The 15669-nt window shown below is 36.0% G+C and overlaps 1 protein-coding gene across 1 annotated transcript in view; it reads right to left on the bottom strand.

Moving 5' to 3' along the window:
- Window positions 1-15669, bottom strand: part of B3GLCT (beta 3-glucosyltransferase) — a 49730-nt gene that overhangs the window by 15281 nt on the left and 18780 nt on the right. The window contains exons 5-10 of the mRNA XM_071737158.1: window positions 13911-13987; window positions 12746-12857; window positions 7349-7485; window positions 5942-6005; window positions 1398-1529; window positions 402-471 (exon numbers count right to left, since the gene is read on the bottom strand). Coding sequence (XP_071593259.1) covers window positions 402-471; window positions 1398-1529; window positions 5942-6005; window positions 7349-7485; window positions 12746-12857; window positions 13911-13987 — 592 coding nt within the window. The remainder of the gene's footprint in view (window positions 1-401; window positions 472-1397; window positions 1530-5941; window positions 6006-7348; window positions 7486-12745; window positions 12858-13910; window positions 13988-15669) is intronic.

Raw genomic sequence — 15669 nt, 5'->3', positions numbered from 1 at the left:
ATCTGGGGAAAACACATGGAAGGATATTAATAGCTGCTGTATTAATTAACATTGCAAGAACTCAATTTTACAATATTATAAGCTAACTTTATGCATATTTTTAATTTAGATATTAAATTTCAAGTTTTTTGCCGACCAATCACTAATGATGAAAACATCAAACGGCCACAACTTTTTGTCTTAAATATTTCACACCACTCCTAAAGAACTCTGAATAGCAAAAAATATTGTACCTAAAGAATAAGCTGTTTAAAATTTGGAAGCTTTCATGTTTCCCAGTGCATTTTGCAAATATTTGGTCCTAAGAGCTCCAAAGACAGCACATATCAGCTTATATTTTAAATATTCATTCCATAAACTATAACGCATGGAACTGCTACCTCAACTAATAAACAACTTACTTCTGTCTCCATGAAATTTCTGACACGTTTTTACAGCAACAAAAACATCTTCCTTTTTCACTGGCTCTCCCTGTATGAACAGAACAAAAATAAATTTTGTAATTGCAGGCTCAGCCTGTAACATTTTTTAGGATACATATGTCCAAACATATAAAAAACCCAGAAAATATCTGTTCATTTTGCAGCACATCAAGTACAATAGTGCAATGCAGTAGAAAATACGTTTTTGTCTCTTGAAAAAAGGCCACTAGTGGTTTAAAATTCCTGAGATTAAAATACTTTTTCTATTGATGTAGCATTCTAACAAGAACTGAATCACATATCATTAGGAAACACGACTGCATAGTAGAACTTGTTGAACTAAGAATGATTCGTCTGAAAAAATAATGTTTTCTTAATTTCTCTGAAATTGGTCACTATGAGAACATGTTGAACTGTATCATACATGGAAAAAGAAGCCTAAATACTAAACACAAAAATTCTCATTTTCTCAACTGTAACAACATCATTTAACCAGTTTTACTTGTCTTCTTTTTTTGGTACCTAGAATTTTGCTCTCCTGGAAGTCTGGAACATTTTTGGCCTCTAGACACAGTTAACCCATAATATCATAAACCTATTCTCCTAGAGGCAGAAAAAATGGGTTGTAGTTTAATGCACCAAAGTATTACACTTTATCCTCAACAAACTTTAGATTCTGACCTGTGAAAAAAAATTATCTATGTTTCAGTATCTCACAGAAGTGTAAGAAGAAATACTTCCTAGATCACAGGCTGCTCAAACACTAAAGCATATGCAATATTTGTTTGCCAGGAAATATCCTGTGCCATGGAAAGCTGGAAGCCTACCCAAAAATAGATAAATGCCAGAAAAAACTACTTTCTTATAAACTTATTTTTAAATATTTTTTTTAAGTTTGGTATTTTTAAAGTCAAGTCTTACACATTTAGTAAGAGTTTTGCCTTTATAAAGTGGTATTTAAAATATGGTACTTACACAAAGTGGTAAAAAATTACTGAATGTTGTTGCACAATGGTCAACCTTCTGTGAGTTCACATCATCTGTGCAAAACTCAGGCACTGGAGTAAGATGTGGTCCTTCCCCTTTCTGCCAAATATAGAGGGCAATCTATCAAAACAGAAAAGATTTATATCAGCAATGATGTGGGATAAAAACTCTCAGGGTACACAAAGAAATCCCATTAAAGGACAAAAGCTTAATAGTAAAACTGAATAATATGGGATGCTGTAGAAGATTCATCTCTTAGTTCATTAAGTAGTTGTCTATCTTCTTGATCATGTCTGAAGAGCCAACATGCCAATTTTTGCTTTTTTGTTTGTTTTTTCTTCTTTTGTTTCATATAATTACAATTAGGTTCGTATATTCCAGCATGTCAAAACAACTCATGTTTAAATTTCATAGGAAGTGCTAAAGTGAATATTTATGCCTTCTTTTAAGTAAACAAAAATCCTTATTGTGTCACTCTTTTTCAATTATTTTGATACTCTGGAATAATTTGTCCTCTTTCATCCTATGTGGCAATTTTCAGCTTTTCAAAACAGACCCATTCTCTGGTGACAATTTAAAATGCTAGAAGCCAGTAATGAAAATCTAAAAAAACATATGAACAATGAAAATGAAAAGAAAATGAAAGACAATGTAATAGATATGCTATCATCCATTTCAAATGCAAAATAACAAAGAAACAAGCAAAAAACCCAGAACAAACAAAGAACACACACACACTCAAAAAACAACAACCCCAAAACCAAACCAAACCAAAAAAACCCAAAACCAAACAAACAAAACACAAAAAAGCCCAGCCAAAATTAGAAGGAAAAATAAGCAAACAAGTGATACCTGAAGAAGACAAAAAAAACCCAGCACTTTGCATTTACTTTCAAGTAGTAATAAAAATATTTCAATCTGTACTTCATGACACATCATGAAAATTTATACTTGCCTGACATTTTTATTGCAGTCATTCTAAACTGCTTACAACTTTGCCAGACTAAATATTCAGGGGAAGGGGAATGGGATGCCTTCAAGGGAGGAAATCAGTCTTGAGTTCTAGTTCCTGCTTCCCACATTATTTATACATATTCTCAATGACTCTTGTATTGAAAACAAGTTAAATGCTTCACTGGAAGTTGTGACCAGCACACGCCAAGGGCAATGAAAATTAATTTCCTTATTACTGTTTTATGCCTACTTAGAACTGCAAGCTTCAAACACCCCACCAGGCCAGACTTCAGCTCCTCTTTTAGCAAATAATGTGATAATTAAGATATTATTAAGAGGACAAAGTATTTCCTTCTCTTCAGTGTTCAGGAATAACTGCACAAAGCAGGTTCATTAAGTATGGTCTGGGCAAACCCAAGTTACCAAACCAGTTACAGACCTCTAAATTACAGATGATTATTTTCCTGTCCATCTCATCCCTGCCCATCCCAACATACCTGGAAAATCCCACCTAGCTGCACATGGCCATTTACAGAATTTGGAGGGAACAAAATAAAATGGCCAGTTTGTTACAGGCCCTATTAAAGACTAGGGGCAGGCCTGAGAATAAAATCATATTTTTGAAACTTAAGCTTCCACATTTGAAAGATTTTTTGAGCGCAAACAGCTGGGGTACAGTCGCATACTAGAACACAATTAATTGATGATTTTTTTGGCAAGCTGCTGATTGCAATGAGCTTGTCATAATTTTATGTGCATTCTGATACCACCTCAACTGCAAGGGAAAAAACATTTAGTTTACTTGCACTGAAAACTGTTTAAATTGCTGTATTTTTCCTTGTGGATGCAGATGACTCGGAGCTGTGAGTAGAAACATGGTCATTACTACTGCTCAGCTGACTTCCATAAATCAGCTGCAGGTTCTTTTAAATGCAGCAAATTTTGTAGTTAGCAAGTTCTAATTTCTCTTAGCTTTACTACTATAAAGTGGTTTGTTTCTTCACTGTTTTAGGAACGCTTCTGAAAACACAGACCACCTCATCCTTCCAGACAAGTTCAACAAAGGAAAGGCCCCACTACAGGGAAGAAGATGCATAATCATGACTGGCTGGGAAGACAAATGGTGTTGACAGTGTTTGGAGGAGAAGAGGAGTATGGAACTGACTTGTAACACACATGTTCATGGTAAGGAGCAGCCAATAAACACTTCTGCATCCCAAAGGTCATCTTTTTGCCTTGTCACAACATTCAGAATATGGGGTGTAAGTTCTAGACCCTGTTTTGTAGATGGAAGACTACACAGGAGCAAGGAATAGGATTTCTAAAGAGCTTCCAGTACATTTGTTCAAAAATTCATTACATTAGTTCAAAATTCAGCTATTTAAAATTAATACCTATCACATCAACCAACAAAGAAGCCATGCTCTTGCAGCATAAAGAATATTTAAAAACTGTAACTTAACATGAATTATTTATGAAAGTTCATAAAGCAGTAAGATTTCTCAGTGAATAATGACATTTTCAATAGCCCAAGAATGATGTGAAGCTATTGCATTTCAGAGACAAGGTTAGAGTGCCATTTTGGGTTACAGAACAGGATAGACTGTTCACGGAATAGTGGAAATGGATTTACATTAAAAAGACAAAAAATATTCTTAGTTTTAGTCCTAGTTCAAAACTGATGTTAGATACACAAAAAATTCCATTATTCACTTCCAGTTTTCAATAAGCATTAGGGAATATACTATATGTTGTGAAGTCTAAAATTTTAATCTGCAAATGACCAGCATCATGACAAAATCCCTTTACCAGACCTGCTGCATAGGCTTTCCAACTGGAAAGTGATAAAAATGTTACAGACATAGGAAACAGGAACTTGGAAAGTAATATGGTGAAAAATATAACCTGATCCAGAGCACAATAAAGTACCAAGGACTGAAGCCACATGTTATTAGATAAACTAAAAAATTTCTTAAAACTTTTATCATCCTTCATAAATTTAAACATCACAAATAATCACTAAAGATCCCACTGTATCCTTTGATTTGCTGTCAAACTTGATTCACATAAGAAGGATGTAGAGATAAAAATGATTTAGGAAGGAGAAGATGGCAATTTATAATAATAAATCAGGGGGAATGGAGCTGTCTCTAGAGAGACACGAGACTGTGAAGAAAGAATAACTACAGGGCTGAAGCAGGTTATCTATGGCAATAAATCTGAAATGTAACACATGCAAAGAACTGCTAACAGAATAAGTGGATGGAAATAATTGTGCCAATGAAGTGACCAATTGTTTTTCATTAAGCAATATGTGGCTCATAAAAAAAAAAAGCCTGCTAATGAATTTTTTTTTTTTTATGATACCATGTGTAGAGCTTTTGCCAGCTCTGAGATAGACTGGAATACTGGGATTGTACAAAAGCCTTTGAGGTAATTCACAAGAAGAAGATTAACAGTGTGAAACCCAAGGTCTTACATTTAGAAAACTTATCAAAAGGAAAGAAACAGCTTGTTGGCTTGATTCATGAAACAGAATGAAAGCTGAGAGGAGTCCAAGTGCTTTTCAGAAAAACATCAGTCAAGGAGGGGAAACTATATGAAATAACAGTACTGGTACAAAAGCAAATTCATTTAAATATGGTTCCAGTTTATACTCTATTAATACATTGTAGATTTATGCTGGAAATGAGGAGATATACAAACATTAGAGAGTTAAGATCTGGAACAGCAGCAGCAGTTTTAAGTAAGGTATTTTTTTTTTTTGAGTGAAATCTCAATTCATAGCTGACTTTCAGGACAGTTTTTAAAAGGAATTCAATATCACTCCACTTAAGGTCCAAACCAGTAAGTTTATTAGAGAGTCATCCTCCCCTTCCCCCCTGATTCAGGAGTTCATTTTGGTGACAGTAGAAAACCCTGGGTTGCACAAATATTTTGAAGGAAGGAAAAAACAAAAAGGTTTCACAGAAAAGGTACCACACATCATCTTTCAGATAGATCCCCTCAGATGTTCCTCTTCAGTCAACACACTTATTTCTCTGGAAAACCTAGTAGCTACCTTTTAAAACTGTTGCAAAAGAGAGGCAAAAAAAAATTTCCAGACTTCTATGCTACAAGTTGCAGAGTAGACTGTTCACACAATAGTTAGGTTCCTCACAATTTAATCTGAACTCCAGATATTTATGATATCTATATTTAAATGAGCCTCTCAACAGTCTGATTTAGAAAGTGAGTGAGGCTGGATGGTATCTGAGGTACTATTCATGCCAGCCTGTGCTTCATCATTTGGAAGGACCTCTCCTGGTTTATAGAGCAAGCCTTAGAAGATGCTGTATTGTATACAGCTATGTATGCATTCATATATGAATGCAATTTTATTCATGTATTCTTCTATGTTTGAAATACATTTATAAAGTATTAAGTTATAATATCCTAAAGGAAGGGAAAGAAATTAAATATAACATTGTATTAAAACTTTTTAGTAACCTTTAAAAAAATCTGTTATTTCCATTACCATCACCATTCAGATGTCTACAGTTCAACAAATATTTTCCTTTCACCACAGCACCACTTACCTCATGCTTTAAATCTATGGTAAAGTCTGACTTGAGTGGTTCACTTTTCAGCTTCTTTGCAAGCCTATGTAATAAAAGATTAAGAAATTTACTAAAAAAAGCACAGTAAAAAATAAAATCAACCACTAGTTACACAGCAAAGTGTGTTTAGTATTCTTGACCATCTTATAAGAGAAAAAAAAACCCATAATCACACCTCTGTATTCACTGACCCAAGAAGCAAATTATTTTTCTTTTTCAAATGATGCTTTTTTTCAGCTGAGCAGAGTGTGATGATGTTAATATTAGCTTTCAGCACACACATCTTAACACATTCTTCTTGGCCAAGGAGCAGACAGAGAGTCTGGCATACATTTTCAAGAGGTTAAAAGCAGCAAGGTGTCTGACACTCAATATTGATCAGCACCTCAAACTTTAGACAGCACTTTGTTTTTCTGAAGCACAGTAGTTAGGCACGTTCAATTTCTGAAAACATCAATCCTGGCTACAGTGAGCTGCATTCAATTCTGAAATCCATGAACTTTTCAAATTCCATCTAAAAACTAAGCATGTGATGTGAAATAAATGCCTAGGTTGTCACTGTAGCACAAGAGAAACACTTCCAGAGGGCAACGCAGCCACTCAAAGATACAGGAATAAAGCTGCTGTCTAGGAGACAATATGTTTTAAATTTACAAAAGATGGTATTGAACTAGTTAAATGACTAGTACTGGAAACTGCTAACCAGCTAACACAACATTAACTTTCAGATAGGCAGAGTGGAGCAAAATAAACAGCATTCACAGTTACAAAAATCTTTTTCTGTACCTTTGTCTACTAATGAATTCTAAAGTGATTATTTAAAATTATGCTTCAAGTGCAGAACAAAGAACTGGAGTTTTATTAGAGGAGTATCTAGTTTTATCAGAGGAGTATTTTCTGTTAAAGTTTACAGTATCAACACAAGTCTATGCAGGCATACCCTGAACTAGCTGTACATTACTGTGTGTGGCTGCATCTCTGGCTATGCCAGACCAGATCCTCAAACTAAAGCAGACTTATATGTACTGGCAGGGATGCTGAATACAGAGGTGGCAGAAGCAAAAGCTCAGGGTAAGCTCCAAAGTCAAATCTGCCTGCACTGGTTGACTGCATCCCAAGCTGTTTGTCACAGCTAAACTGCAATCAGCAGCTTCCATTCCAAGGCAGCTTCCATTCAAGATTAAAACTTGACTTTTCATATGTACATCCAGTAAAACCTTCAACTGCACTGCAGGGACACCTTCATCTTTTGTAGAAAATATTAATCCATGTAAAATCATAACTCATTAAAGTAATATTTATTAGCATCTAGGAGAAATTTATAAATACAACACCCTTAATTACAATCAATAAACAATTAAGAGGTGATTAAATTTAAATTCTTACTTGTTAACAAGTGGAATGCTAAGTGCCCAACCAGCAGCAAAATCTGGAAATTTAAAGACTGTAGGATTTTCAGCAAAGGCATAATGGTGAATTATTGTAGATTCTTCATCATATAATGCTTTACCTAAAAACCACTCCTGTAAAGGAATATAGGAAACAGTTTTGTTCATCTACAGCATCCTTTTAGTGAAGATGACGACTGTATTCATGCTGAATAAAGCAAACCTGAAAACAAAAACAAGGGAAGCACACTGTTGACAATAATCCAGACAAAAACTGTACTTGGTAAGAAATGAAACTAGAAATATTTCTCTTGAGGTCAAGTGCATACTGTATTTTCAAACTCCAGCACATGCCCTGGATTCCACCTGCTCAAAGAGCACTGAATCCCCAAAGTGTTCAGGTTGGAAAAGGCCTCTTAGGATTCTCTAGTCCAAATCTCCTCAAGCAGGGTCAGCCAGAGCAGGTTGCCCAATAGCTTAAAAAGGAAATAGATTTTAAAAACCTTGATCTTCAAAACAGTTAGCTGAAGAAGATTCCAAAAATGTATTACTAAAGTAAAAATTTACTAGTAGTATTATTAGCTTTTAGTAAGTGTTTAAGAATTCACTACTGACTTTGCTTTATCTGAAAATACTTAATTGCTACTTCTAGTAGCTACTGCTACTTTCAGTTGCCCTTATTTTTCTATTTAAGATGGATATAGAAGTATACCTCCAAGTTTTTGCAGAATAAAGGGAAAGGGAAAACAGCAAAGGGAAAACAGGAATGTATCTCATGTGCATATATAAACATTAATTATATATATAAATTAAAAACCAAAAAGTATAACTTGCTTTTCATTCCTACGAGTACAAAAAATTGAATCAGTTTTTAACCACCCTAGTGGTTATATTAAATGTTTAAAGAGTGGAGGTCTTTGCATTATGACAGTAACTCGGGATTTTCTTTTTCCTGAAAACCTACAGGTTCATGAATAAAATAGATTCAAAGTTAGGGGGGCTGTTTTTCCACATGAGTGTTCCTTCATCCTCCCTGACATATCAGATTTTTCTCCTTCTTTAAAGGTGCAGCTGTCAGCAACACTGAAAAATTCCTTCGAGGCATTAGCACAGTTCACACACTTGACACAAAGTAAATACATAATTTACACAAAATTCGGGACAAAAGGGGAAACACTCAACCAAAACACTGTAGAAGCAACTGGCCAAATAAAGCCTGGTTCTAACCCCAGGACTAACTTGCTTCTCAGGAGCCATCTTTCTAACTCCAGGAAATGTTGCTGTATCGACTGAACTAAGTTAGGATTGACAGGAAGCTGAACATGAGCCAGCAGTGTGCCCAGGTAGCCAAGAAGGCCAATGGCATCCTGGCCTGGATCAGGAACAGCGTGGCCAGCAGGTCCAAGGAACTGATTCTGCCCCTGTACTCAGCGCTGGTGAGGCCACACCTCGAGTCCTGTGTCCAGTTCTGGACCCCTCAGTTCAGGAAGGATATTGAGGTCCTGGAGCAGGTCCAAAGGAGGGCAGCCAGGCTGGTGAAGGGACTCGAGCACAGATCCTATGAGGAGAGGCTGAGGGAGCTGGGGCTGTTCAGCCTGGAGAAGAGGAGGCTCAGGGGAGACCTCATCACTCTCTACAACTCCCTGAAAGGAGGGTGTAGCCAGGTGGGGGTTGGTCTCTTTTCCCAGGCAACCCTCAGCAAGACAAGAGGGCACGGTCTCAAGTTGTGCCGGGGGAGGTTTAGGTTGGACATTAGAATGAATTTCTTTACTGAGAGGGTGATCAAGCATTGGAATGGGCTGCCCAGGGAAGGGAGGGATTCTCCATCCCTGGAGATATTTAAAAAGAGACTGGATGTGGCACTCAGTGCCATGGGCTGGTAACTGCAGCGGTAGTGGATCAAGGGTTGGACTTGATGATCTCTGAGGTCCCTTCCAACCCAGCCAATTCTATGATTCTATAATTGCCCAGAAAGGAATGAGTGAGATTTGGCACAGGTGCAGCAGTCAACAAACAGTGAAAAGTTCTGCATGCACCAGGAGACACCTCCTGCCCAAACCAACCTTCTGAGCCTGGCAGGAGCCTGCAAGAGTCTCTGCCCCAGAGGACACAGCCAGGCAGCTCTGGCATCCAGCCAGGACTCAACCTGGTTGCCCAGAAGGTAATGAAAGGAAAACCCTCAGGAGCTATTGGGGATGCTTCAAGAACCCCACCTCTGCAAGGCTGGCCAGGACCCCTATAAATTACCAGAAGTCAAAGCCATGGGATGCTACCCCTGCCAGGAACAGACTCTCTGAGGGGCTGATGCAAATGTCCCATTAATGACCTGTGGGAGTGTAGGTGTGTGAGCCACTGAGTGTATTCCCCATGGATTCTGAACATCACTGTTAACTGATGCTACCCAATATATGGAGAAAGTAAGGGTGGAGGTTTTTTCCACCATTTTTTTAATCACCTTCATAGGAGTTGCTATCTAGTACCTACTTAGCTTTTCATTTATAAGTTCAATCACAAGAGACCCTGTTTTCTCCTGCTTTTATTGGAAGGATCAATAGTGTTCACTGGAAGGGTTAAAAACCAAGCAAAATATTGAGAAGTAGAACAGGAAAACATACCTTTTTTTTTTTTTTTTTTTTTTTTAATACACAGAGATAATTACCTATCAAACTAATTATTTAGAATCTTTTCTGCACACCATTTTTTAACTTTTACAGCCGCCAAGGCTTCAAAACACTCACAACATAAGCACACTATTCTGCTTCAAAAATAGTTAATAAGTAGTATCATTTTAATGTGACAGTACTGTTTTTTTTTCTGGACCTCCACTGTGTTATGGTACAGAGTGAATAGAAGTTTTCACTTATCCTAATTTTACATGCTAAATTTTACATCAAAGCTCTCTATGGATTAAAAAAAAAACATCTTACTTTCCTTGGTCTATAAAAACAGAAAATTAAACCCATAAATATACCTTCCTCAGGCTTTCATATATTACTTCTGGCAATATTAAGCCACAAACCACATCAAAGGCATTCCAGATAACAGCCAGTACTCTCCAAGCTTATTTGATCATAACACTGCTTATTTAGTGTACTGATATGGAGGACAGGTCAACCCTTGCAGGCTGGCTTTATAAGATGAAATTAGTTATATGACAAGGAACTTATAAAGAAACTTAAGGAACTATGGTAATCAAAATTGAATATAGGCAAAGAATGTCAATTAAAGAAAAGAATCCAATTTATTGCATTATTGATGACTGCCATCCATAGGATCAGTGAATAAATTGCGCTTCAAAAATAGCAAAAAATTACTTACCTTCAGTAAAAGCACTGCAAAAACTTTAGAACACTTTAAACTAATACCTGAAGGAATTTGACACAAAAAAACCTCAGTACCAGACCATCAGGGAGGACAGAGATAACTTTACCTAACTTGCTAATAGAGTTTGTTCCACTCACCACACACCCACTTACCAATACCAAGACAGGGATGCCAAATCCATCTGTTAAAGACTTGTGTCTGATAGAGAGAACAGGAGATTTCAGCTGTCTTGTCCTCACTGTGTCTTAGTACAACATCTTATGAATTCTTATGAATTATAAAGATGCTATTCTTTAGACAGATCTTTTATATCCTTTAAGTATCAACAGCTACTAAGACCCTATCAGTTCAGTTTATTCATCCTGGATATCTCTGTCTGCCATCCTGTTAGGAGTGGCACAAAAGGTTTGGTTTGACCTTAATGCTGCCTTCCACTATTAAAGCACAAGTTGAATGAATCTGCTGTTGAAACACAAAGGGGTTGAGGTTGGAAGGCACCTCTGAGGATTCTCTGGTTTAACTTTTCCCTGCTCAAGCAAGGCAGCTATACAGTAGGTTGCCTAGGACTGTGTGCTCCAACATTCCACAACCTTTTGGGCTACCACCAATGTTGGAGATTCTACAGCTTCTTTAGGGAACCTGTGCTGGTGTACAGTCACCCTAACAGTAACAAAATGTTTCCCAGTGTTCAGATTTAATTCACCATCTGAAGGCTTGCCTTGAGGCCTTCATATATATCAGAAATTTCTCACTGTTCTTTAGTTTTACTGCAGTCAATAATGTGCTTATTTATCAATGCAGGTCATTCTCTTAGTATCTCTCCAGTCTCTTATGATGCTTTCACACATCTACTTCACCTCAATATTACATATCAGTCTCAATAGTTCTGATACTAATTTCTACATATCCAGATTTAAAGGCTGCAGGTACATCAACTATTCACATGCCCCTTGCAGCCCATTTATAGTGATTAACATATACCAGCTTTTTATTATACAGACTGCAGACATTTGAAAATGAATAATGAATGAGCTCATTCTGGTCTAACTCATCTTAAATTGTGTCTAGATGATTGCTATGTTCAAAAGCAAAACATTTTACTTTTAATGCAAGTTGGAACATAATTTATAATTGTAATAGAATTTACACATAATGCAAAGGAGAGATTGAAACTGTCACTGTGGCCACATCCAGGACAAAAAAAAAATCGTTTCTATTCTGAGATCTATTAGGAGTAGGTGTTTCTGAAGCAGAAACAAAATCAATATTCTAAATGTCTGACTATATTCAGTCAGCCATTTTGAAGACAGTGTTTAAAAATGTAAGATCTCTGAATTATTACTATCATTTTAGAAAAAAACTGTGAAAAAAGATGACAAGGCCATGTGCCTGCAAAAGAAGTACATATGCTGAAGTGAGAATTGAAGCAGAATTCAATACTCAGTCAAGGTAACAGTAAAGAGGCAAAATATATTTCGCACAGGAGATTTTTGACTTTTTTTATTCCAGACAAAAGATGGACATCAAGCTGAATTTTTTTTCTGAACAATGAGAATTCTGACCATTGAAAACTTACATTTCAGTTTCACTGCCAAATTTAATTTGTTCTTCAAAAACTGCATTTTGTTTTGAAAGTTTTTTGGGGTTGTTTTTCTTCCAGCAGGTAAAGAAAACTGTCTTAGCACAACAGAGCTCAGAAACAGATTGCAAATAAAATACTCTACTATAACAGATCAGAGACAGGTAGTCAAACATCACTCATTCTGTCTGATGATAACCAGACCTGATGACAGACAGGAAAATGGGGAGACTGTATTAATCTTTTTCCTTGTGCTACATCATTTTCAGGCTATCCACAGAAGGCATTTTTTCTCCACATAATTTTAAGTTCCTCAACAGCTGGGCCATCCAGGTCATGTTATAAAGTTAAATTCTGAACCAGAGAAACTGTTCTGTCACTAGGAATTCGCAAATTTTAGATTTATAATTTAGTACTTAAAATTATTCCAGGTTTCATCTAAAACTCCACTTAAGCACAAAATAAAGTTAAATATCTAAATTTTTATTTCACCTTAGAGCAGTCATATCTTCCAAGTGTTTCAAGGAGCTTTACAACTTGTATTCTTGTATCTTCTTCACAGAAGAAAATCCATGAGGAGTTCTTACCATAGGTAACAGAGAAGCTAACAAAACAAAAGAAATTAACTTTTTAATAAGTCAGCTTATGAACAGAATGATATTCAACCTACATTCCCCAAATATAAGTACTCTTTAATCAATTATTAATTTATTATGAAACTGAAACTTTTACTACATAGAATTACATTTTAAAGGCCCACAGTGAATGGATAAAGGTATTGCCTCTGCTGCTATAGCATCACTCTGATGCAAAAACCTCAAAAGAAAACAAAAGCATCCTTCCGAGCATCTGTAAAAAATAATATTCATGAAATCAATTCCCAAGGAGCTGCAGAGCTGCTGGCAACAATTTCAAATGCAAGTTTTAGGCAAAGGATAGCCTTCAGCACCCACCAGAGAGCTTTAGGACTTTCTGAAAGAAGAATCATTGCTTCCTGACAGTTTGCAACATACTACCCTGTAAATGCAGTTTGTCTTCCTTGGAGCCATATGGATACATTAAGATGAAAAGATGTTTGAGATTACCTGTCTGCTCTGACCATACCTAGATGAAAACTGGCCATGAAAGCTTCTAAAAAGATGCTGAAACCTACACCTTTTCACTGCAGAGGCATACCACCTCCTGAAAACACTGTGAGCAATAAAAGACAGAAACCCAAAAAAAAGTATTAATATCTATTTAAAAAGAACTATTTATTCACTTCATCAGCTATGTAATAGGAAATGACAGAAGTTCTGAAATACCTCACAAATTACACTGTGAGAAGTGGAGACCCTATAGGAAAACAGAGATTTGAAAATGGTATTGCTTTTGACTAACTGACTTCCCTAATGATTTTAAAACCAACAATGACTTGAAGAAGGTAGTTATTCAGCTATAGTGCATTACTGTCTTTCTTTTACTTAAAACATCTTTCACTGATTTAATGCAGTTTAAAAGAAAGTTGATTGGGAAAACCAAAAAAGGTGTAGTAAGAAAGTCAAAAGGTAAGGTTGCAAGTCTCACTCAAAACCTTTTATTCTAAAATAAGAGGCCTGAGTAACTAATATTTGTTTTAAAAACAATTCTGAAAATAGCTGGCATTCATTATACTTACTCTCTCATTAATGGTAATATTGTCCATGCACCTTCATGCCTGTCCATCTGATGAATAAGCAGAACCACAGGCAATTCCTTTAAGAAAAATAAAGATATTCACATTAAACTATTCGCTCTTCTTTTCCTAGACACCAATTAATCTCAAAGAAATTACTCTGGAATAACTAGTTAGTTCTTCATTGTATCTTAGTGGCAAGCAGCCCTCTAGAATGGATGATTTCAGATGGTATGAAACAGGGTGATCTACCATTTCAGGAAAATGTCTCTTCCAGCTCAAGATTTCTTAATTCTCTATTAGATAGAAAGCAAATACACTTCAAGTTAAATGTTTTCTATAGGTCCCATATAATCAGTTAACCAATATATCATACTTATTTCTTGATCATATCATCAAATCCCAAACTGTAAATAAAGACTTATAAATAGTGTAGGGTATTCTACAAAGGTTTCAATTTCACAATCACATGAAATAGACAGGAAAAAAAGCATCATAAGAGTTATCGATAAGTACTGGGTAATATGATACTTAAAACTTTTGGTCAAGGATTTGTGTAGTTTCAGGAAACCACTGACAAAGGCTTTCTCCCTTTGTTTTGCTGCAGGACCATGTTCCCTAATTACTCCAGTTTTGTGAGTCCACAACAGAGGCCCTGCAGGAGAAAGTAAGAGTGCTGGATACTCCTGGTACTGCATCAGTGCCCTCACCGCAGAGAAATGCAGGACTTCAGAAAACACTAATTCACAGGGAAAAGGAATGCATGTCCCACTGGGAAATAAAGGGGGGAAAAAAAGATGTAGTCTAGAATTCCCTGAAACTAGTCTCTCACAGGTGGCCAAAATATGAGCAGGAATTTGGAGACAGATCACTTCAGATAGGAATATGGTGATGGCTTAACATAAATACATTAAAATTCAAGCAAACTAATTATACTTATTCCCTCCTCTCCAAGATTTTAACCAAGAAATCCTGCATATTATTGAAACAGTGCAGTGCTGCCATCAGTACAGGCTAGGCAATTAAAAATAACTGATTTTTAAAGCACATATGCCATGCTTAACAACAACTTGCACTTGGGAAACAGATACTGAAGCCATCACCCTAATGACATAAGGAAATAAATCTGAGACAGGCACTGAGAGACCTTTAAACCTTATAGATGCAGCAGCTAGGATGAGGAGTTGGAGTCAATGTGCACTGGAAACAGAAAAGAAAACCTTCTGTCAAGATAATCCTGTAAGACAAAGAGAGACTGAACTTCTGAGGCATAGGCCAGCTGGGTTTCTGGTCTTTTCTGCTGCACTTTAGGAAACAGGATTTTGCAAAATTGTTTTAAATAAACAAGGACTCAACTATAGGATGCTCCAAACATTCGTCACCTATTTCCACATTAGCCAAACTGGGAACTGGGAGATAGACAAAGAAACAATTATGAAAAATTAATGAATATAATAGCTAACCCAGTTATTTACTCAAGCAAAATAATGTGGAGGTTTTCTATATACATATATATATTTTTTCTATATACATATATATGACTTTTTCTTCTTTTAAACTGATTTTAATAATAATTAAAGTAATAGTCTTTAAACTAAAAAATGAGCAATATTGCCCTATATATGTAAGGATAGTTTAAACCTGTAAAATTTCATTTCTATGAGATTATTAAAAATACAGGCTTTCACTCCAAACAAAGTAACCCTAGTTGTAAAAATACTGCAAATTATAGTTACCATGTTTCTATAAACCATGGGTCATA

The sequence above is a fragment of the Heliangelus exortis genome, chromosome 1, assembly GCF_036169615.1.
Source record: "Heliangelus exortis chromosome 1, bHelExo1.hap1, whole genome shotgun sequence".
NCBI classification, from domain to species: Eukaryota; Metazoa; Chordata; class Aves; order Apodiformes; family Trochilidae; genus Heliangelus; species Heliangelus exortis.
The sequence above is the reverse complement of the archived record's forward strand: the minus strand, read 5'-3'. Positions and strand labels throughout refer to the sequence as shown.